This window comes from Trichechus manatus, unplaced genomic scaffold (genome assembly GCF_000243295.1).
Source record: "Trichechus manatus latirostris isolate Lorelei unplaced genomic scaffold, TriManLat1.0 scaffold00088, whole genome shotgun sequence".
NCBI classification, from domain to species: Eukaryota; Metazoa; Chordata; class Mammalia; order Sirenia; family Trichechidae; genus Trichechus; species Trichechus manatus.
In genome coordinates, this window is record NW_004444024.1 from 7,161,940 (window position 1) to 7,184,249 (window position 22,310).

The following is a 22,310-nucleotide window of genomic DNA, read 5'->3' on the forward strand; positions in this document are numbered from 1 at the left end:
TTGTTAACCAATGTCATAAAACAATATGTGTACTACTGTTTCATTAGAAACTATTTGTTCTGTAAGCCTTCACCTGAAGTACAATTAAAAAAAAAAAAAAGATACAGATTGCTGGGGTGCCAGTAATGTTCTGTTTCTTAATCTGGGTACTGGTTACCTGGGTATGTTCACTATTTGAAAATTTGTTGAGTTGTACACTTACGTTAGAGTCATTAAAAAAACTGTAACTATTTAAAAACTTAAAACCTTCAAGAACCATACTGAATAATCTAAAATAATTTCAAAGTGCCCTTCCTTCTCTGACCTTATAGGATCCTACAGCCCTTTATAACAGTGTTTCCAATCTTTTATCCTACCAAGAGGATATCCAAGCTTTATTTTCTATAATTTGTCTTATAAAATAGGTTATTTTTCATTTTTTAAACATAAAATAATATTAAACATGCTTTCGAAACACATGCTCCCAGAAAATCTGATACTACTTCTACCCCAACCCCAAGATAAGAATAATCTCACTATACATACATATGTACCTGTATGTATGTTACACACGCACAGAGAGAGAGAGAAAACACTAGGAGTAATGCTAGGAAAGTAGCCATGTCCATTCAAATTAACTAAAAGCCTCATTTTATGCCTATAACTACAAATCCTGTGTATTTGCAGGTGGGTGATGGGAGGACGAAACCACATATTTGCAGCTATACATGCTATATGGCAGGTATATATGATATAATTTGAAGAAATTTAAAATTCTGATCCATTGCAAGAATGTATTCTAGGCAAGCCCTGAGATAATGCTGCCTGTGGAAGCCAAGTCAATTAAGGGGAAAGTCACTTGTAAGTATGCCTTGCAGCTAGAAATTATGGTTACTAACTCCCTAACCAACACTATTTAACTAGGATCCTTGCTAGATGCCAGGAAACTGTGAACATAAGACATTGGCCACCAGAGAAGGATTGGATTATTTGCATTGGCAATTACTTCGTACTGCATGATCATCCTACCCCTAGCTATGTTCTGTCATAAAGCTGGTGCCTATCTTCTTGTCCCCACTCCCTTCCCCATCCTACCAGATGCACCATTCTTAAAGGACAAACATGCCCAGGCCTCCAGGGACCAGACATTTTGGGACTATGTCTCCATGATTACAAAGGTCTAGGAGGCTATTCAGGCCCACAAGCTAGTACTTGATTGTTTCTATCTTGAGTAGACAAATGACTAGACCTGAGCTCCAGGTCTGGAAAAAAAAATCTTCAGGTCATAAAAGAAAGAAAAAAAAGTAAGCAAAAATTATAATATCACCAATTCATCATATCTGTGCGGCACTTATATTTTTAAAATCATGGAATATGAAAACATCAGCATAGGTGTTTAATAAATACTTCATTCCTTCTTTAGCACTAACAGATATGTGACATAAGTAAGGAGAGAACATTTTGCAGATGTTGCCTATTTATAGGCCTCATATATTTGTACAGAAACAACCTTGGAAACCCTATGGGGCAGTTCTACTCTATCCTATAGGGTCACTATGAGTCAGAATCGACCTGATGGCAATGAGTTTTTATCCGTATAAAAAGAATCATAGAATATTTGGAGGTGAAAGGCCTCAACTACACCTCCTCTCTCCCTTAGAGAAGGGACTTGACTTGTCCAGACCTGTGTGTCTTTCTGCTACATTTTTAATATCTTAAAGGAAATGCCATCCCAGATTACTCCGAGGTAAGCAAAATAATTTTTTCTCAAGGTGTTAACTACAGTATACCAGCGCAGACTCACAAAAGCATGTCTAGTTGGAAAAACACTGGACCAGGAAAAAATGAGACCTACTCAAGTCCTGAGTTGTTCTGAGGATTAAACAATAGATACAAATGACAGATTTAAACTGTGAAATGTTGTACAACCATAACATCATTATATTATGTAACACTTTCCTATTTTCGTAAGTTCTTGGATGCATCAGAAAGAAAACTGAAACAGTTCATTAGCAACAATGCTTTCATTCAAGTAACACCGAGAGCCCACTATAAGCTACCAGTTATAAAAACCAGTTGCCGTGCAATCCAAGTCATGGCAACCCCATGTGTGTCACTGTCAGAGTAGAGCTGCTCCATAGGGTTTTTCAATGGCTGATTCTTTCCGAAGTAGATCGCCAGGCCCTTCTTCCGAGGTGCCTGTGGGTGGAGTCAAACCTCCAGTCTTTTGGTTAACAGCCAAGCAGGTTAACTGTTTGCACCACCCAGGGACTCTTACTCCAAGCCAGATTTTTTTTTTTTTTCTGGTTTCTTTTTAAATTTCAGCTCTTTTGGTAAGTCTGTAGAAATCTCATTTCTTTTTTGTACAGAGGTATGGAGCCCTGGTGGCACAGTGGTTTAAAGCTTGGCTGCTAACTAAAATGTCAGCAGTTCGAACCTATCAGCTGCTCCTTGGAAACCCTATGGGAAAGTTCTACTCTGTCCTATAGGGTCACTGTAAGTTGGAATTGACTCAATGGCAACGGGGTTTTTATACAGAGGTATAACTTACCTAAAGTAATTCACGTAACTCTTAAGTGTACACCTTATAATTTTTTACATATGTACACACCCATGTATTTACCACCAAGATCAACATATAAAACATCTGCATCACCCCCAAAGGTTTCCTCATGCCCCTTCCCAATCAACATCTCCCTCCCAGAGGTAACCACTATTGTGACTTCTATTACTATTATTAGTTTTGCCTGTTCTTGAGCTTCAAAGAAATAAAATCTTATAGTATCTGCTCTTTTATGTCTGGCTTCTTTCACTCAAAATATTGTCCAAACCCTGTTTTAAGACTTATAACAGTATATTATAATTCTCTGTTTATCTATCTATCTCCTGCGGACTTAAGGTCCTTGAGGGCAGAGATTGTGTCTGATTCATAGTTGTATTCATAACGCCTAGTACACAAGAGGAACTCAGTTGAGATTTGCTGAGTTCAGTAAGCTAAAGATAGCATCCAAGATGCAGAGAAGGAACCAGAGCCTAGGAGACATGAAATCTGGCATTTACCGAGAAAAATAGGTCCTGTTTTACTAGCAGGATCATCTGCAGTTTTGGGTCCCACATTTCATATTAGTGCTGGCAGGTGTCAGCACTAGGGCAAACAGGGTTAATCAAGACAAGCAGAGCTGTAATTTGGGAAGCTGGTTTTGTGCTAAGAAAATAAATGGTCTCTCGCTCTCGCTGCAGGGGTATTTTTAGCAACATGGTCAGCTAATGGCATATCTCTCATATTAAGTATAATTCTGCCACACCAAAACAGCCTAACCTAACACCTCCAGACGAGTGAAGGGTGAGATGGAGAAAGAAAAACAAGGTTTATGAGAGGCAAAACTACAGTGAAATCTATATATTCCAGCACACACAGTTTTACATCATTTCTTCAGGGAAAGAAAATGCCCCTACTAACCCTTGTCCAATCTTCTCAAACCGCGTATACTTCTTCTTAGGATCGCCCACACTCACTATGCTCCCTTTAAAAGAAACAGAGACCATGAATCATTTTTTCCCAAATCAAGATACAAAATAGGCCCCATGCTCCCCACTCCCCTGGAGTTAGCAAGGATTAAAGAACTACCTCCAAAACCCAAAAAAACACACTAAGCGGGTTCTTATCTTTTTCCCCGTAAGTCACAACCAAAGGTTTCATCTCCTCGACTGCTTTTATTCATGTCAATCTATCCTATTTCTAAGCTCCTGAAAGCCACTCATTCATCTTTTAAATTCATTCATTCAATAAATGTTTATTCATTTATTATGCTTACTTACTACATCCCAAGCCCTATGGTAAGTGCTAGGAATAAAGATATAGATAAGACAGAGTCAAGATAGTCCCTGCTCTCAAGGAGCTCAGGCTCACAGAGGAGATAGACAACTAAGCATAAAGCTCCATGAAAATATAATTGCTGGGATAGATTCCAAGAGGGTACAGAAAGAGGCACAAAACACAGCCTTGTAAGGCTTCGGAAAGGAAATGATATCTGCATTGATTTTTATAGGAGTTAGCCAAGGAGAGAAATTAGGGAAAGGGTTTACAGTGGGGAACAAGAACCGTTCAAGTGAAAGGACATAGAGGTATGAGAGAGAACAATGGGTCTCACAACTTGTATTCTAGAGATGGGGAAACTGAAGCCCACAGAAGGGAAAATACTTCCCCAAGGTCACGCAGCAAATTGGTGTCAGAGCTGAGATTAGAAGCTTGGTTTTTAGTCTCCCATTCCTATGTGCTCTCCACTTACGTCAATTACTAGAATTTGCCCTTCTCACATACATTACCTCATTTGACTTACAAATGAGGCAGGTATTAACATCCCTATTTAAAGGATGATAAAAAAAAAAAGTTCAGAGAACAGTAGGAAATTGTCCAATCAGTGGCAGGGCTGGGACTTCAACCCAAGTCTCCAAACTCACAGACCAGTCTGTTTTCCATAATTCTATGTTCTAAATCTTACTGTGGGGGGAAAAAGAATCTGGTTCTGGGAAAGAGATTACATACAGGTCAGTAGGGGTACGTAAATGGCCAAGTGAGTGGCTTTTTTTTTGTTTTACTACATTATTTCATGAGGGCCTGGGCAAGGGCAATTTTAAAAAAAGTAAACAAAAAAAAAAAATGTCATACAAGAATTATCAGAAAGAAATCGAGAGGTGCAAAACTAAAGAACCAGAAACTTCAGCTTTAGAAAGCAATGCCAGTTTGCAGACTTGGCCAAATCAGCCACCTTAAATACTCTTTGGAAGTAGGTAGGTACAAAGAGTAAATCAAAAGCCTTTTCAAATGATTTTTCCAAGTTCACAGACGAAACCCAGTTCTTTCTTCTAGTGTTTACTGAAACACAGAAACAAGCTACCCTAATAATACCCCATTTCTGGCTGCTAAGGAAAGTAAAATAGAAGTTTCCACCTGACAGCAAGAGGCAGCATGCTCTAACTGCAGGAGCACAAGCTTGTGCTCTAACCCCAGCCTCATCAATTTACTGGCTTTGTCACTTAGGGCACGGTATTTAGCAGCTCTGAACCTCAAATACATTAAATGCAAAAATGAGGATTACAATGTCTGTCTTCACAGGATTAACTTGAGAATTAAATGAAAAAAAAAAAATCAACAAAATACCTTACTTGTCATTTGATACATAGTACAGGCTCACAAAAATGTTTCCCTTCCTTCTTTTCCTACAACCAAGATGGCTGACCTCTCTTCTCCTAGGTCAATGGCAAACATCAATAATCAATCATAGCACTCTCTCCCACCAGGACACAATCTTTCTCAACACAACACTCCAGACTATTCACTAGATAAAGGCTATTTGTCATCTCTTTAAACAATGCCTAGGGGTGAGGGGTGCCTAACCCTTAAAGTGAGCTATCCACATTCTCTCTCATCACATCCCCAACCTAAAGTGGTATCCAACCAAGGCTAGGAAGACAGGGAAGCGGGTGTGTGCAAGGGCAGGGTGAGGAGAAGCACAGTCTGTGGCTACAGCACCAAGCATGGTTAGCCAGCCACATGGACAAAGCCTAGGACTAGGATCTTTATAGCAGTGGAATTCCATCTCTGTGCTTGACCACTCACAGACCAGAGGAGGGTTCAGAAAGCTACAAAGTGCTTACGTAATTTCTCCAAGATCTCTTCATCAGACATTTTAGGCTTCTTCTTCTGCTTCTCAGTATTCCGGGTCAGAGCCTCTGATGGAGTGGTGTTATTCTCAGTAGGTGAAATGGGAGATGTAGCCGCATCCCGAGTTGGAGTAACAGGAATTGGTTCAATCACAGACCGTGTGTATACCTGCATTGTTAGTGCAAGAATTTGGCAAAGTCAGCCTTTGTTAGCATGGGGGAAGCTAAGGAGTCTCTCTAAGAAGTCGGATTAGAACATTCACAGAAAAAGTCCCAATAAACTCATCCCGTCTCCAAAGTAAAAATCTATACACCTCCTCCTCTGTGCCCAGGCCTACTTTCTCTGGGTACATTGTGGCATTCCTTGCTCTCTCTTTATGCAACAGGGGTTAGTGAGAGCCTCATCACTGAAGATATTCAATACAGGCTAGACAATGCTCAAAAGAAGTGATTTTTTTTTCTTTTTTTGGTGGTTCATTCTTTTTATTCATTTATTTATTTTTGGTGAAAATATACACAACAAAAGATACACCGCTTCAACAAATTCTACATGTACAATTCAGTGACACTGGTTACATGCTTCAAGTTGTGCCACCCTTCTCGACAACCTTTTCCAAAAGTCATTAACACAAACTCACTGCCCCTCCTAAACTTCTCATCTGTCCTTGGAGCTGCTGTTGTCAATTTGATTACAAATAGATAATTATTTAAAAGAATATAATGCTTAATGCAGACATTGTTTTCTAATTAGGCTAAACTATTATTTGATTCAAAAATGACTTCAGGAGATAGTTTGGGTTCAAGGCTTAAAGATTTCCTCAAGATAATAGTTTCCGGGGGTCGTACGGCCTCGATGACTCCAGAAAGTCTGGATTCCATGAGAATTTTAAATTCTCAACAGAAAGGATTTAAAGAAAGATGCTATCATTAGTTGGCAATACCTTTCATCTGTAAAATTCTATACTTTCCCAAGCTGAAATGACACAACACTTTGCACTGCTACTATAGCACTTAACATTATCTTCTATTAAGTTACTCCCCCTTTAAATCCTAACCCTTGCAGAGAAGAGACTATCTCTTATTCTTGTTCAAGAGGCAGTGTGGAATAGTGACTTAGAGCACAGACTCTGGAACCTGATTGCCTGGGCTTAAATCCCAACTCTTATTATCTGTATAATCTTCAGCAGGTTATTTAATTTCTCTGTGCTTCAGTTTCCTCATCTGTAAAACAGTGATAATAATGATACCAATTTCATGAGGTTGCTGTAGGAATAATTAATTAATATGTGTGAAGTGATTAGAATCATGCCTGGCACATAGTAAGCATTCAAATTTAGTTAACATTATCATATTTCTTTTCATTCATTTACTTAACAAGCATTTACTGACAATCTACTTTATGCCTCACCCTATACAAAATGCTGCCCCATCCTCTCATTCATGAAGGAGGTAAGAAAGTCAGGTAACTACAAGGCAGAAAGGGATAAATGTCATACAAAATGAGCAAACTATATGCTATTGAGGTTCAGAAGAAGTGATCATAAATTATATCCCTTTCCCGTGGGAGATGTTTCAAGGTATTTATCAGATCTTATCACAAAAATATCACAATTATCTACTGGCTAGTCTATAACCTCTATGAGGACAGGGAATACGTGTCATTAATCTCTGAGTTCCTGCATCTAACCACTGAGCTAACAAAAAGCAAGCATTCAGATAAATGTTTGATGAATCAGTAAATAAACAAATGAGATGCTTCAGGTGAATCCTGAAGGATGGACAGGATTTTAATAGGTGGAAATGAGAGTGAACTGTCCATGCAGTGGGAGCAGCAATTAAGTCAAGACACTGAGATCACAGACTATGGCTTTTTTCCTGACTACTCTAGAATAATGATTTCTCAACTTTGTATTCTTACACCTGTAGACCAACTACACCTCTAGCACCTAAACTTGTACTTTCATGTCCTTGTTCTCCTTCTTTATTTCTCCTGACATGGCTCCTTGAGAGCAGAAACTCTACCTTTTCCTTCTCTAATATTTTGCTTTTTCTCTGGCTCCCAGCATGGGTCTGCACACACAAAAAGGCCACTGTGCTATGGAGGATAGCAACAGGTAATCGGAGTCAATCACCTGCCTTCAAATCCTGGCTCTTTGAGAGTAAAAACTTTGGGTAGATCAATTTACCTCTCCAAATCTCAGCTTCTCCTTCTATAAGTTAAGAATTAACAATGCTTTTTTACAAAGCGATGCTATGAAGATCAAATTTGTCAATTCATTCAATATTCACTGCCTTTCTGGTACTTGTCAAGAACTACATTAAACACTACAAATGCATACATGTATATTTCCTCTGTTTTTGAGAGGTTCATTGTTTAGGGGAAAAGAATTTTTTAAATGAACACTCTTGGAAACCAAAAAGGGCCATATTAATATGAGATATTTTGACAACACTGCAATTTTGAAGTCTACTTTCCTTAAAAGTGAATTTGTGACTTACAGAAAAGGTGTTGCCACAGATTGTGCTTATAAATTCTCAGCCTAAGAAGTTATCTAATCCCCTTGAATTTCCTCCACAGCATCTCCCATAGTCAATCAACCAACTTCTACTTCAATACTGCCCTAAATGCTCAGTGCAACTTTTTTTACATTATCAGAGTTTAAACTCTAGAAAGTTCTTTCCCTATGATGTTCTCATCATAATATAAAAGCCCCAAAAAAGAAACACTAGTAGGGTATCATCTGATGGTAGTTCATTGCTCAATGATGCTAAATCAAAGTGAGGGTAGAGGGACTGAGGCTGTTCTGAGATGCAGGAACTTCAAAGGAAGTTAAATAAAAATCACTGCCAACATCCGGCATCAAAATGCACTCCTGATGTCCAGCATATTAATAGCACTAACATATTTATAAATTCTCTTGGGTCTTTCAGTATCATCAATGATTTTCTAAGAGGCTGAACACCACACATGTAACAGAGAAGAAAGGATCTGCAGCAGGATCATTTCTTGCTTCCTAGGAGACTGGAATAATTTATGTTAGTCCTACACTAAGTAACATCAATTCTGTATATCTTCCTATCCTATCTGTAGAGAACAGGCTAAGTAAACTAGGGCTGGGCTGGTATAAACACTAATTCTAGGACACTTTGGGACTATCTGCAGAACAGTGATGAATAAATACACCGTTTCTTATTTTTAATCATACAGAAAGTATCTTTCAATCAAGGCATTTGGGTTATTACACCAACTCTAAAACCAAAGAGCCCCTACAAGAGCATCCAACCTCTAGGCCTCAGCATTAGTCCCTACGTTCCCCAACCAATTCTAATAAATTAAACCCCACATCCATCACAAATCACAGAGCTGTCAGGGTCCCCAAAGACTCACAGATTTTGTATGTTCTGGGCGTGGAGCAATCACTGGAGGAGGGGTAGCATCATCATCATCATCTTCATCTTCAGAAACTGGTGGCACTGCTGGTGTCTCAGACACAGCCTTCACATTCTATGCAGGGAAGAAAACAGATTCATTCATCCTGTCCAGCTGACATGGAACTTAAGCTATCAGGATCACCAGCCCCGCAGAAGAATCCCATCCTGACATCCCTTCTGGAACCCACATCAATCTCTAAGCCCTGGGGATGAACCTTACCAGACCCGCTAATTAGATCTGCTATAATCTGCAGTAACTTGATTTTCCTATGCAAACTTTAACAAAGCTAGGCCAAGAGTAAGTAGCAGGTTTTAGGGCAGGTCCAGGCAAAAATATCATACCATTACTGTTTACAACACAAATTCAAGAGACAAAGTGGCTCCAAAACATGAGATTTTTGATGGAGATCAAATGATTATAGCATAGGACAAGGGAGGCAATAAGGATATTTTTATATATACTCTGATATAACTGAACAGTCTCAGATATTTTCAGAGCACTTAGTTTGTGCTTAGTAAGATACTGTGACGGATACTGTTGATATGAAGATACAAAGATGAAAAAGATGACCCATGTCCTGAAGCAGCTCACCATCTGGTATAAGGGACAAAGAGTGAGTTCCCCTTCTGCCTGCCATTTGGGGCCTCCTGAGAGATGAAAGCCAGGAGTCAGAATGACAGGGGATATGTGGAAGAACTGAGGGATACGAGACCAGAGTTACTGAGTGTGGGAGTACTCATCAGTATAGCTGACATACATACTCAGGTGAGAAAAAGTGGCAATCTCATAGACTTCAACAGGGCCTCCAGTGCAGAACGTAACTCAGAAACTGACAGTGCCAGCATATGCAAGTAACTAGGTGTGGTGGCCACAACTATCCTCTTGGTCTCAACTTTCATCACTTGAGGAATGGGGAGGATGAGAAGTGATATAGAGGGGTGACCTTAAGTAATTTTCAGCTGTAAAATTCAAAAAACGTTCTTTCCTTGTCAAAACATGTATTTTGATACTTTTCTGCTCTCATTTCTTTTCTCCCCACTCTCCCCTCAACAAAAACTAGGAACCAAAATGGAAATAAAATGGACACAGCAGCCTCTTCTTCATCATCAGGTGGCCTGGGGGCCTCTCTAATGTATACTGTAAACACTAGGCTTGTTTGCTTCTACAACTCTATAGAAAAGGAGATTTCATCACCTTCCTCAGAAATACATTCTGTTTTCCACAAGTGATCACTTGGGGAAGTAGTATTAACAACAGAGTCAAGAGATCTGGGTTTTTGCCCTAGATTTCTACTTCTTAGTCCTGTGTCCTTGGGAAAGGCTATACTACTCTAAGACTCAAGTTTCTCATCTATAAAATAGGAATAATGACAGCAGCTCTTCAACTACCCCAGAGGGCCACTGGAAGGATGAAATGAAGTTATGTGGCTATAAAAACACTTTGTAAATGGTAAAGGGCTAGACAGATGTAAGGAACCAATTAAATTAACATTATGTCTAATAAATGCAAACCTCCGTTTACAAAGAAAACAAATGGAAACTCCAACTCATTCATTCATTCATTCATTCACTGTGTGTTAAGCTCTATTCTAGGCTCTGGAACTATAATTAAGAACAAAATAGATAAAAGTCCTTGTCCTATGGCTTGTATTGTAGAAGATGATACAATTTAAAAAAAAAAAAAAATCACCAAAGTGTCAGGTAGTAATAAGACAAACATATGGAAGTAGAGATACAGTAGTCATGGGAAAGTCTCCCTAATGAGACAACATATAGACAATAGCTTGAGTGAATGGCTATCTGAGAAAAGAGTATTCCTGGCAGATGGAGGCAATACAAAGGCCCTGAGATGAGAACATGTCTGGTGTGTTCCAGTAACTTCAAGAAGGCTTGGGTGACTGTAACAAAGTGAGCAAGGATAAGTGGGGTAAAAGAGAAGGTCAGAAAATTAGCCAGGAGCCAGATTATATAAGCCCATGGGGGCCATAGAAAAACTTTGGAGTTTATCCTAGAACGAGAAGTCACTGGAGGGCTGTGAGCAGAAGAGTGATGCGATCTATATTTTTTTCTTTTTAAAGTACTTTATTAAGATGTTTCTTACAAATTAGAGAAAAGATTCTTTATCATAACCAATCAAATAAAAATTCTTATTTTATAACAATACAGCGAAAAGCACCAAAGGAAGCTTGGACCCATAATTCTGATGAACTCAAGCATTCCTGGTTTTCAGTTCTTTTAAAGTACAGTCTGATGGAGAACGCAAAGCTTTCAGAAAGAGTACCAAACTTACTTATTGACTCCTAACATGTTGGATAAACAGCACTTTTATTCCTCGTATGTTCACATATGTAGACTAATATATTGTTTGCCTTGCCTTAGGTACAAAAATATTCATCACATGCAAGTTTTCTACTGCAAATAGGCAAAGAATATTAAATATAATCTATGCTACTATCTACTTTTGGAAAATAAGATATTACAAAGCAGAGTAGAACATAAATTTTACTAATTAAAGAACCTATATTCTTCTTTACTTTAGATGGCTTCAACTGTTCAACAATATTTTAAGGACTTTTCCATATAAATTCATTCACAAGTATGGATTTTCTTTATTAAAGAGATATACGTATGAACAGAGTACCCTCGATTACACCATTTCAAATATGGCAGTTGCTTAAAGAAAAGGCATATTCTTGGCGTACTACCACATGACCACAAGGAATAACTACAATGGAAACTTCTCTGCCCATTCAAATTTTATAAATTCTTTCTTCTTGCAACTTCCTCAATTGTTCTTCCAGTGACAGACCTCAAACATCTTCTGCTGGAATATATACTTCATGTATTTTTCCACTGATGTCATTTCTGTTTGTCTTTCCTTCTCCTTTTCTCTTTCTTTATCATCTTCATTAAAAGTGTTCACACAATATCTACCTGACTATTTTAGAATTTTCTCCGGTTGTTAAGATTTTATTTTCAATAATCATTTTTCCCAGGTAAACCTGTTGCGGCCAAGTCGATTCTGACTCATAGCAACCCTGCAGGACAGAGTAGAACTGCCCCATAGGGTTTTGTGATGGTTAAGATTGTGTGTCAGCTTGGCTGGGCCATGATTCTCAATGTTTATATGTGATCACCCCCATGATGGGATCTGCTGTGAGTAGCCAATCAGGTGAAAGGGAGTTTCCTTGGGCTTGTAGCCTGCATCTGAATATAAGTGGACATTCTGACTTTTGACCTCTCTAGACCTACAGCTGCCTATTGGTCGTCTGACCTCCAGTTCTTGGGACTTGAGCTAGCAGCCTACCTGTCGATCTTGGGATTTGTTAATGTTCACAGCCTGTGAGCAAGAGTCCTGCTCTCCAACCTACCAATCTTGGGTTCGTCAGCCCCTGCAGCTACATGAATTAGGAGAACCCTTGCGGTCTTGCCTGACGATCTTGGGATTCGTCAGCCTTCACAGCCTGTGAGCAAGAGTCCTGCTCTCCAACCTGCTGACCTTGGGTTCACCAGCCCCTGCGGCTATGTAAATCAGGAAAAACCACTTTCCTGATCCACTGACTTGGGATGTTCCAGCCTCTACAATCACGTGAGCTGTTTCCTTGATATAAATTTATTTATATATATATATATATATATATGTTTTACCGGTTTTGCTTCTCTAGAGAACCCAGCCTAAGACAGGTTTCCAAGGAGCGGCTGGTGGATTCGAACTCCCGACCTTTTGGTTAGCAGCGAAACACTTAACCACTGCGCCACCGGGGCTCCTTTTTCCAGGTAGTATAGAATAATGGTTAAAAGCTGATATTCTGGAATCAACCAGCTTGGGTTCAAATCCTAGCTCTACCACTTTCAAATTATGAGTTTTGCGTTGGATAATAAACTCTGTCTGAGTTTCCTCATCTGTAAAATGGAGCTAGTTATAGTACTTACTTCAGCACTAGTGCAAGGTTAAAAGAGATAATCCATGTAAAATACATTTAAAAAAAACTCAAATATGGACTATGATAATGTCACTGGCCACACAATTAGAAGGTGCTCAATATAGGACTGCTGAATGAATGAATGTACCTTATCCAATAGCAGGATAAACTGGACAGAAATATCTAAACAGCAGGATCCTGAACAATTGAGAGGGTAGAGATAATGGGAACAAGATTGTGGAGGAGGGGACCAAAATGGCTAAGGATTGAACTATTAACTGACTTAAACCGTTCACCTACATTCTACAACAGAAATAAATAGTTCTGATGGCTTTATACTCTGTAAAGCCTTGTTTACTTTATCATATCTTCAACATGATCTAAACCAGCTGTTATTACAGGTAGGCCTGTTAAAAGGCTTAGCAAAAATGGCCAAGGACAAGTCTATACAGTCAATCATTTTTTTGGTGGCTGCTGCCTGATCAACTAATAGTTTCCAGATCAAGAATGAGAGTAAAGAGGAAAATGACCAGGCAGCAGAACTGTGACTCAAGCCCCTGGGCAGTTAGGAAGGATGTGATGCAAACACACTGAAAAGGGCCACTGAAATGTGACAGCCTATTCCACAGAGAAGATGGTAGCCAGGGTGTGCTCCATAACTATTGTGTCCCAGGAGTAAGATTATACCCACCCCAGAACAAGGAAAATCTGATACTTTTCCTTGAGATAAGAAGACCAAGCATGATACCAGACTAAACAAAAAATTCTTTCCCATTCTATGAAAAGCAGTGTAGTAAAGTGGGGAAAAAACAAAAATAAAAACCCAGATCACAATTCAAAAAGTTCTCTCCATTCTATCCTCTCTTCTCCAGCCCCACTGCCACTGCCCTTAGCACAGGTCTTATGATCTCTCACTCCTACCAATCCTTTACAAGTCTTCCTCACTGCTTTCTGGCCCTTCAGTTTTGCCCTCTCCAATGTATCTTTTATAACAGTCCCAGAGCAATATGTCTTTCATCTTTTTGTTTTTATTGTTTTAAAAATATTATATGCAGACTGCCAGGTACGGCAGAGAGAGGAGATTGGAAAATCCTCTTCAAAAAGCAACCATAAACTGGGCAAAATTGTCAAAAACAACGATTTCAACACTCTGGAAATCTGCCAAAGGCATACAAAATTCGAGAAATGCTTATAATTGAAAAACTGTTGAACTTCCAATAAGATTAATGGAAATCCCTGAGTCTGGCCTGGCTGCTCCCATCCACCCCACTCATAGCTCCATCAGAGTAGAGGTTCTGCCAGAGCAGAGCAGGCTCTGAGCTGCTGTGGCCCAAGAGGGCTCACTTCGATTTGGAGTAATGGGCAGGCCCAGCGGCACTGTCAGTGCTCTAGGCTTTACTAGACTGAGGTTGCAGTACCAAATAGGGCAAACAAATTTCTGGCTGAGGCTGCTTACAGCCACAGAGAAGACTGAAGAGGTCCCAAGCTAGCCACACATGCCTGGCTTACCCTAAGGCTGTGTCATGTGCATAAAAGATTCAAAAGGGTTCTGCAGAAAGTAAAAGCTGGGACAGACCTGAAAAAGGTCTGATCATTCATTGGCTAACCATTAAGCTAAAAAAAACACAGGGATAATCCCTAAAAAGCCAGGCTAAAAAAAGTAAAACAAGAATATTAAAAAAGCAAAAACAAAAAACTGAGCAGAGACGTAGAGTTACCTTTCCCTTTTCCCCTTCTTTATGTCTGTTGTAGAGATCAGTTAACTCAGGCTCTGCTCTGCTTCTCTCTCAGGTTCCCATACCCACTAAGAGCTCCTCTCAAGGAGGCAGTTTATTTTCTTTAGAAAATTCTCTCGTATTAGCCTAGAATCACATGCACCTGATGTCTTTTGCTCACTCTAAGGGGGAGGCTACCCCTGCTATTTCAAACATAAAATTTTAATTAATTTACCCTTGAAAATGGCCCAGGACTCCCTCCCGAGTCTTGCATATATTCTCTCGTCGTTGTTAGGTGCCATTGAGTAGATTACAACTCATAACAAACCCATGTGACAGAGTAGAACTGCCCCATAGGGTTTTCTAGGCTGTAATTTTTCCAGGAGCAGATCACCAGGTCTTTCTCCAATGGGACCACTGGTGGGTTCAAACTATCAACCTTTCAGTTAGAAGCCGAGTGCTTAACTATTTGCTCCACAATGGCTCCTTATATATTCTCTTAGCTAGGCTTTTCTCTGGAACTACTCTTATTTTCCCAGGAGTTTTGTTTTGTACCTACGTTAGACTGTAGTTTCTTCTGCTCTGATCAATCTGATCTTATCTACTTTCTATCTTTCATAAATTCCTTACAATGGTCCATTTATGACATATTTTTGTTTCAAGTACTGTCCGGAATTTATTTTTTATTACTTCTTTTCTGAAATTAAGAAATCTGAAATAGCAAGAGAGATGGTCACATAAATTCAGTCCACTAACCTGATCCAATTTCCAGAGGAATCTTGCTGAGATGCCTAACGTTAGGCTGAAATGCACATACATTCTTAACTCCAGCACAAGATCCAACATCTTTGGTCTGATATGCTGGATCCTTAAAACTTGGCTTTTGTTTATCCTGTCCCTCAGGGAGGAAAGCAGTACCCTTTTCTGAGCCTGGTAGCATTATCCTGTGTTTACCAGACACTGTATTACAAAACTCTGTTTACGTGTCTGTTCCTTACTAAGCTGTGAGATCAAGAGCAAAGACCTTACCAGTCCTTGACTCCTGAAACTCAAAGAGCCTATCACATACTAGGTGTTCATTTTATAATGAGAATTCAGGCACAAAAATGCCATAGAATCTTAGAGCCAGATCTCAGATGAATTAGCCATAAACAACAGAATTTGCGAGCTGGAAGGATCCTTAAAGATCATGTTTGTTAAATGAACAAATTTTTAAGGTTTAGCAACTCTGTGCAAACTTCCCTGTACTACAAGACAGAAGAAGATCACTCCATCGAACATGGTCCATTGTTCATTATTCATACCTCTCACAGCCCTTATTACCCTAGTTTGTCATCAATTTTTTACTTAAGGGCTAATATACTACATACTCATTTTTGTGCCACTAACACCTCGGCACAAAGAGGGTGCTAAGTAAATATTTATGCTATGAATGTATGAATGAATGCTTAGAGAGAACTGAATTTTGTACTAGTTTCTACTACTGAATCACTCAAGTATGGAACAAGTCACTTAATCTCTCTGAGTCACAATTTCCTCATCTGTATTATGGGGATAACAATTCTGTCTAATGTATTTCACAAATCATGTGGAATGATCTGTGTGAAATCATTTTGGAAAACAATGGCATGCTACCACAATACAAACCATACCTCCCATGTAAAACTAGTACAGAAATATATAGCAATGAGCCACAGAGACAAATGTTCTAATTGTAGGGGAGAAATGGCCTTCACAGCTTGAGTGGTTTTAATTGTAGATACTAAATCTGTACAGGTTTTTACTAAGCAGGTGTTATCCTCTCTGCCATATGGACTGAGCCCCAGGGCTCCTCCTCCTCACTAACAAACAACATAGTGTGGCTTTACTGCAGTCTCCTTTATAAGACCTCTTTGACATCTTTCTCTGTTCCCTGCTACAATGAAAAGAACCCGGGACTGAGAATCAGAAGACCCCAGTTCTAATCCAGTTCCTCCATAATAGCTAGTTATGAGTCTTCGGGAAAGCCTGTTTTTCTGCCTGTGAAATGGGGATGATAATGCTTCCTCACAAGGTAATTTGTGAGGACTAATTACGCTAACATATGTAAAGTTCTTAGCACAGTGCCTGGCACATATTAGGTATTCAGTAAATGATAGCTGTCAAAAGCATATAGATATTTGAACCACAAAGCACAGCTCAGCTTTGTTCAGGCCACTTCTTCAACAATTTCTTACTGCTCAGTAATAGGGAAACCCCCAAAGATCTCATGTTTGCAAATTCTTCCAGGTCTCTTAATCACATCTCTGCCATTTGATGAAAGGTAGCATGATCAGAAGGAGCTCTGGTGGCACAGTGGTTAAGCACTTGGCTGTTAACCGAAAGGTCAGTGGTTTGAACCCACCAGCCGCTCCACGGGAGAAAGATGTGGCATAAAGATTACAGCCTTGGAAACCCTATAGGGCAGTTCTACTCTATCCTATAGGGTTACTGTGAGTCAGAATCGACTCGACGGCAACAGGTTTGGGTTTGTTTGGTTAGCATGAATTAGGGCAAAGCAGTGCAGACTGGGAATCAGGGGCCTGTTCTCATTAACCCTTCTCTATTTCAGTTTTATCATCTATAAAATAGGGATAATAACCCACCTAATTGAGCTCCTGTGAATATTATAGTGAATAAGAAAGGACTCAGCATGCTGCAAGGCACTAGACATGTGAACATTTTTTATAATCAATAGAAGTATTTAAAAAAAAGAGTATAAACAACTCAGAGTAAACCAGTCCCCAGCGCTAGAAACATGGCTCAAAGTATTTTGATGGTGACTCAGCATTGTTAGAATTTACTATTCCCCTGCTTAAAAGTCTTCAATAGCTTCCCGTTACCTTTAAGACAAAGTTAAAACTCCTACATGATCTGGCCTGCTTACCATTCCTCCTCATCCTCTACTCCCGTCACACTTCACATTCCAGTCGTATCAAACTACTTGCAGTTTCCTTCCAAGCATACCTTGCATACCTCTTTGCCTTTGCACATGCTCTTCTCTCTGTCTGGAATACTTTCCTCTTTCCTTAATTCTTATCCTAGATAACTAACTCATTCATCTCAGACTTTACCATCAGGAAGCCTTCTCTGGTACCCTCAACCTTTCATTCAGCAAATATCTACTGAACGCCAGATGCCAAGGATACAGCAATTAACAAGTCAAACATAGTCCCTGGCCTCAGGAAGTTTACCACGCTGCACTGTTAATGGTCTGTGCCTTCATATCCCCCACAAGACTGGGAAGTTCTCAGGAATTGGGACAATGTCTGAATCATCTCTTCATCACCACTACTTCATACAGGACCCGGTAGACAGCAGGGGCTTTGCAAACTTCTAGTAAAAAAATTTATATGGCATAAACCACCTTTATACAAGAGACATTAGATGAAAAGAATAGTGATATTCTCTTTTATGCATCACAGTTTACTATTTATAAGACCCTTTCAAACACACTAATATCTCATTTCATCCTTATATCTGTCCTGGAAAATAGGATTTGTAAGTTGAGAGAGCCAAAGGACCGCTGAAATCATCTAGTTTTACTTCCCAGACAATTCTTCTATGATCTCTATAACATTGCTTCAAATGATAGGACATGCACTACAGTTTCACAGGACAGAATGAATGATCTTAGATAAACAGAATCTGCTCCCTTCAACAATGAGTCCTAATCCTGGTTTTGTAGACCCTACTGACCAAAGAGGGCCCTGTTGGCGCAGTGGTTAAGAGCTCGGCTGCTAACGGAAAGGTTGGCAGTTCGAACCCACCAGCCGCTCCTTGGAAACCCTATGGGGCCGTTCTACTCTGTCCTATAGGGTCGCTATGAGTTGGAATTGACTCCATGGTAACAGGTTTGGTTTTTTTGGGTACTGACCAAAGAGAAGAAATTCTCTTCTAAATTCAGGTAAAGACACAGCCAGGTAAGGCAGAGTGTATCATCCTCATTTTATTGATGAGTAAACTAAAGCTCAGAAAAGCAAAATGACTTTCCCAAGTTCAAAGCTATAAATAAAAAAAAATTGAGCCCAGAAGCCCGGTCTTCTGGTTTCAAGGTTAAGATTTCTAGAACATTAAAGCTGGAAAGGCTCCCCACTATTTATTAAGTCCAATTCCTTTACTGTACAGATAGGAACTCTGAGGTCTACAGTGGGGGAGTGACCAAGATGAACACCTCCCAGCCTAGGCGCTGCCTCTACCACACTGTCTTGATCATTAACCACCATACCTGCCCATATCAGAACAGAGGGAATAAAGACTTACCAAAGTATTAGAAGAATTATAATCCTCGGCTAATTTATCTGCAAAGGAAGACAGATAAGAGACACAGTCAGTAAACAACGACAGTTAATCTCTTCTTGAGAGCTATTCAGTCAAGCATTTGCCAGGCTCAGAGAATAATAATTTTAGTGCTACTATGGGCCAGACACTGTGTTAAGCACACTATACACATTAATTCATTTAATCCTCATTGTGGCTCTGAGTACTATTATTATATCCTTTTTTACTGATTTGGAAACTGAGGTTCAGAGAAGTTAAGTGATTTGCCAAGGGTACACACCGGTTAAAATAGTGGAGTTAAGATTTGAATCCTGGTCTGACTCAAAATACGATGTTACAACTATGTCCACATCATTAGCTATATCATCATCAGGCCTCAGTGGTCAAGGAAATTTCCTGCATTCTAAGAGAAAGAAAAGAATTCACGGCTGGCACCCTCCAGAGCTACCCTTGCCAAATCATGACCAGCCTGCAGCTGCAGTTTTCAGAAATGAATCTTCTAGATTCATGCCTATTCCCTGCAGGGAGAGAAGGACCAAGACTTAGAAAAATAGAGGCATTAATCATGTCAAGTCTAATTAAAGGTAGGGTCTTGTTTTCTTAGATTCAGGCTCCCTCAATGAGGCAATTACCATATTTCGTTGATTCTAAGATGTATATTTTTTCACATTAACATCTCTGAAATAGAGATGTGTTCATAGTCAAAGGCATTTCACAATTTAATAAGCAGGATTTTTCCTCTTAGTGGTACATAAAATAATGGTGCATCTTACAATCAATATCTTAGACTTGATGAAATATGAAACATAGACCCAATGGAGAACTTAGCAAGAAGTTTAAAGACCAGGTTATCGTGTTTGGCTTTGTTCCCCAAGAAGAAAACTGGCTTCCCCAGTTCACCACCAATAGAATTAAGGAAGAGAAATATTCTACCAATTAAGGAGAAGTAATATCCAACATATTTCTCACCAAGAGTCAAACCCAGAAAATGTCCAAGATCCCAATTCTATCATATAAGCAAGGACCAGGTACAGCTTCTTCGTTCAAAGGCAAGTCATGAACCCACAGACCAAAAATAAGGCAGTCTGTAACATTATGTTCTTAAAACAAATCCTGAATTGCCAGCTGTACACTGCAGAAACCAATTTAGGATATACTTTAAACATAATTCATTTGTTTTGCTTTCATAATAGCACATCGGCTTAGGCAGAGCAAAGTACAACACTGTGCCTTCACTGTACAACTGCCTAACCCTATCCACTGCTAGTATTGTTAAAGACTAGGTATTCTAGTAATAAACGTACCTAGCTCTTATGTCATATAAAAAACAAGTAAACATTGCACCTTTTAAAGGTGATATACAACTTTTATGTATCAAATTCTAAAGCACAGAATGACAGATCAGAAAGTACTTATACAATTATAAATTCTTCAGTTACACAAATGAGGAAACTGAGGTTCAGTGAGGGAAAGAGACTTGTTCAAAATCACATAAATCAGTGGCAAAGTAGGGCTAAAGCCCAGAACTTTGAGTTGTCAATCTAGTTTTTTTCCTATCATGTTAGCTACTAGTGGGTACAGAAAAAAAAAGTGCTAAAAAAATAGGACACTTGACAAAAAATTGGCATGGAGGGTCACACTTGGGTTATAAGCAAAGGGTTTAAAGATCTGGGTTTAAAACACATTTCTATCACATATTAGCCAAGTCACTTTGGGTAAGTCAGTTAATTTCTCTGAGCCTAGTTAATTTCTCTGGGTCTATAAAATGGGGATAATATCCTTGCCTTGCCAATTTCCTAAGGCCTTCATGAGAATCAAATGAGATAATTTATGTCCAAGACTATACAAATTGAGGTAGTGTTATCATAATTAATAGTATGAAAGGAGGAAAACAGAGAAAAGAGAGATGTGACATTAAAAATAAACTGTCAAATATACAATTTTGCCAAGAGTTGGCCCTGGTTTCAAGTTCTAGGAAATTTTAACGCTTGCACATACATACATTACCCATGTGCAAAAATTTTTAGACACAAAAGTAGACGTATGCACATGCATCTATACGTATAAACTCAATACTATACACATATGCATGCACAGATGAATATATACACAATTACCTATGTATATTACACACATACTCTTTCATAAATACTTAAGTGGACTTAAATTCCAAACATATGCAAACCCATAAGCTATGGCCCTTGCACATATCTACACACATGCAAATATATAAAAAGAGACTCTTACAAAGACTTTGCTGCTGAAGCTTTCAAAGCCAGCTTCTAATCTGACGTCTCCATGACAAACTCCTTAAAACACAAACTCTAATTTCCTGATTGGAAAACTTTCCCACCTAGCACCCTCCACTCGAGTTCCTCCTTGGGAACGACCAAGTCCCTCAATGGGAGAAGTGAGACAGACCCAGCGGGGCCAGACGTGAGGAAGGAAATACTGCTGGGAACATGCGTGGCCCTCTCCTGGGCACTGCCATGGCAGCATGAGCGAAGCTGCAGCCTGCCATCACCACCATCTGTGCCCTTTGATACATGCCAGGTACTGGCTGGGGAAAGTATCCCTCTAAATTAGCTAGTTCATCCTGGTTCTCACCTTCCCCAGCAGTGCTGTCCTTTGAAGAAAACAGTGTGAGAACTGGAAAAAACACCAGACTGGGAGTTAAGAGACCAGCCCTACCACTAATTTAGCCACATTAGAAAGGTTTTTCCTGGCTTTAAATGTCTGTAAATCAAGGGGGAGCTGGAAGTGCTATATGCTAAGGACATTTCTTGCTCTAACATTCTCAGATGCTATATTTAAGGCAAGTTTCCAGAAATGTAGGCCTTCTCATAAATTATCGCAGGAAAAGAAAAATCTTTCCGTTAAGTAACGAGGTGCTCCAAATAGAGTTACTACAAGCAAGTAATAAATTCAAAAGGTGCTAAGAATTAGAAGACCTGGATTATAATCCTAATTCTGCTCTTAAAAATAATCTGAAAAACACAGTCCCTTATATACAGAATACATCCAAAGAACATTTATTATTCCTGGCCTGTTTTTCATTTTCACAAAAATTAGTCCCCTGAGGAAGAAATTTGGCTTGCTTACTTCAAAGATACACAGTGATGTTATTAAATGACTAATGATATTAACAATAATGATAGCCTACATTTCTATGGTGCTGTTTTATAACCTATAAAGAACTGTCACATCAATCAGCTCATTTATTCCTTAACATAACCTCTTGAGATAAGAATTATGATTCCCATTTTGCAGCTCAAAGAAATGAAGCTACTGTTACAAA

General features: G+C 39.2%; 1 protein-coding gene across 3 annotated transcripts in view; it reads right to left on the reverse strand.

Moving 5' to 3' along the window:
- The window catches only part of PAK1 (p21 (RAC1) activated kinase 1), a 137,953-nt gene that overhangs the window by 75,680 nt on the left and 39,963 nt on the right, over nt 1–22,310 (reverse strand). For all 3 annotated transcript variants that reach the window (XM_023736585.1, XM_023736582.1, XM_023736584.1), the window contains exons 5-8: nt 18,995–19,032; nt 9,032–9,148; nt 5,638–5,812; nt 3,440–3,503 (exon numbers count right to left, since the gene is read on the reverse strand). In XM_023736585.1, coding sequence (XP_023592353.1) covers nt 3,440–3,503; nt 5,638–5,812; nt 9,032–9,148; nt 18,995–19,032 — 394 coding nt within the window. The remainder of the gene's footprint in view (nt 1–3,439; nt 3,504–5,637; nt 5,813–9,031; nt 9,149–18,994; nt 19,033–22,310) is intronic.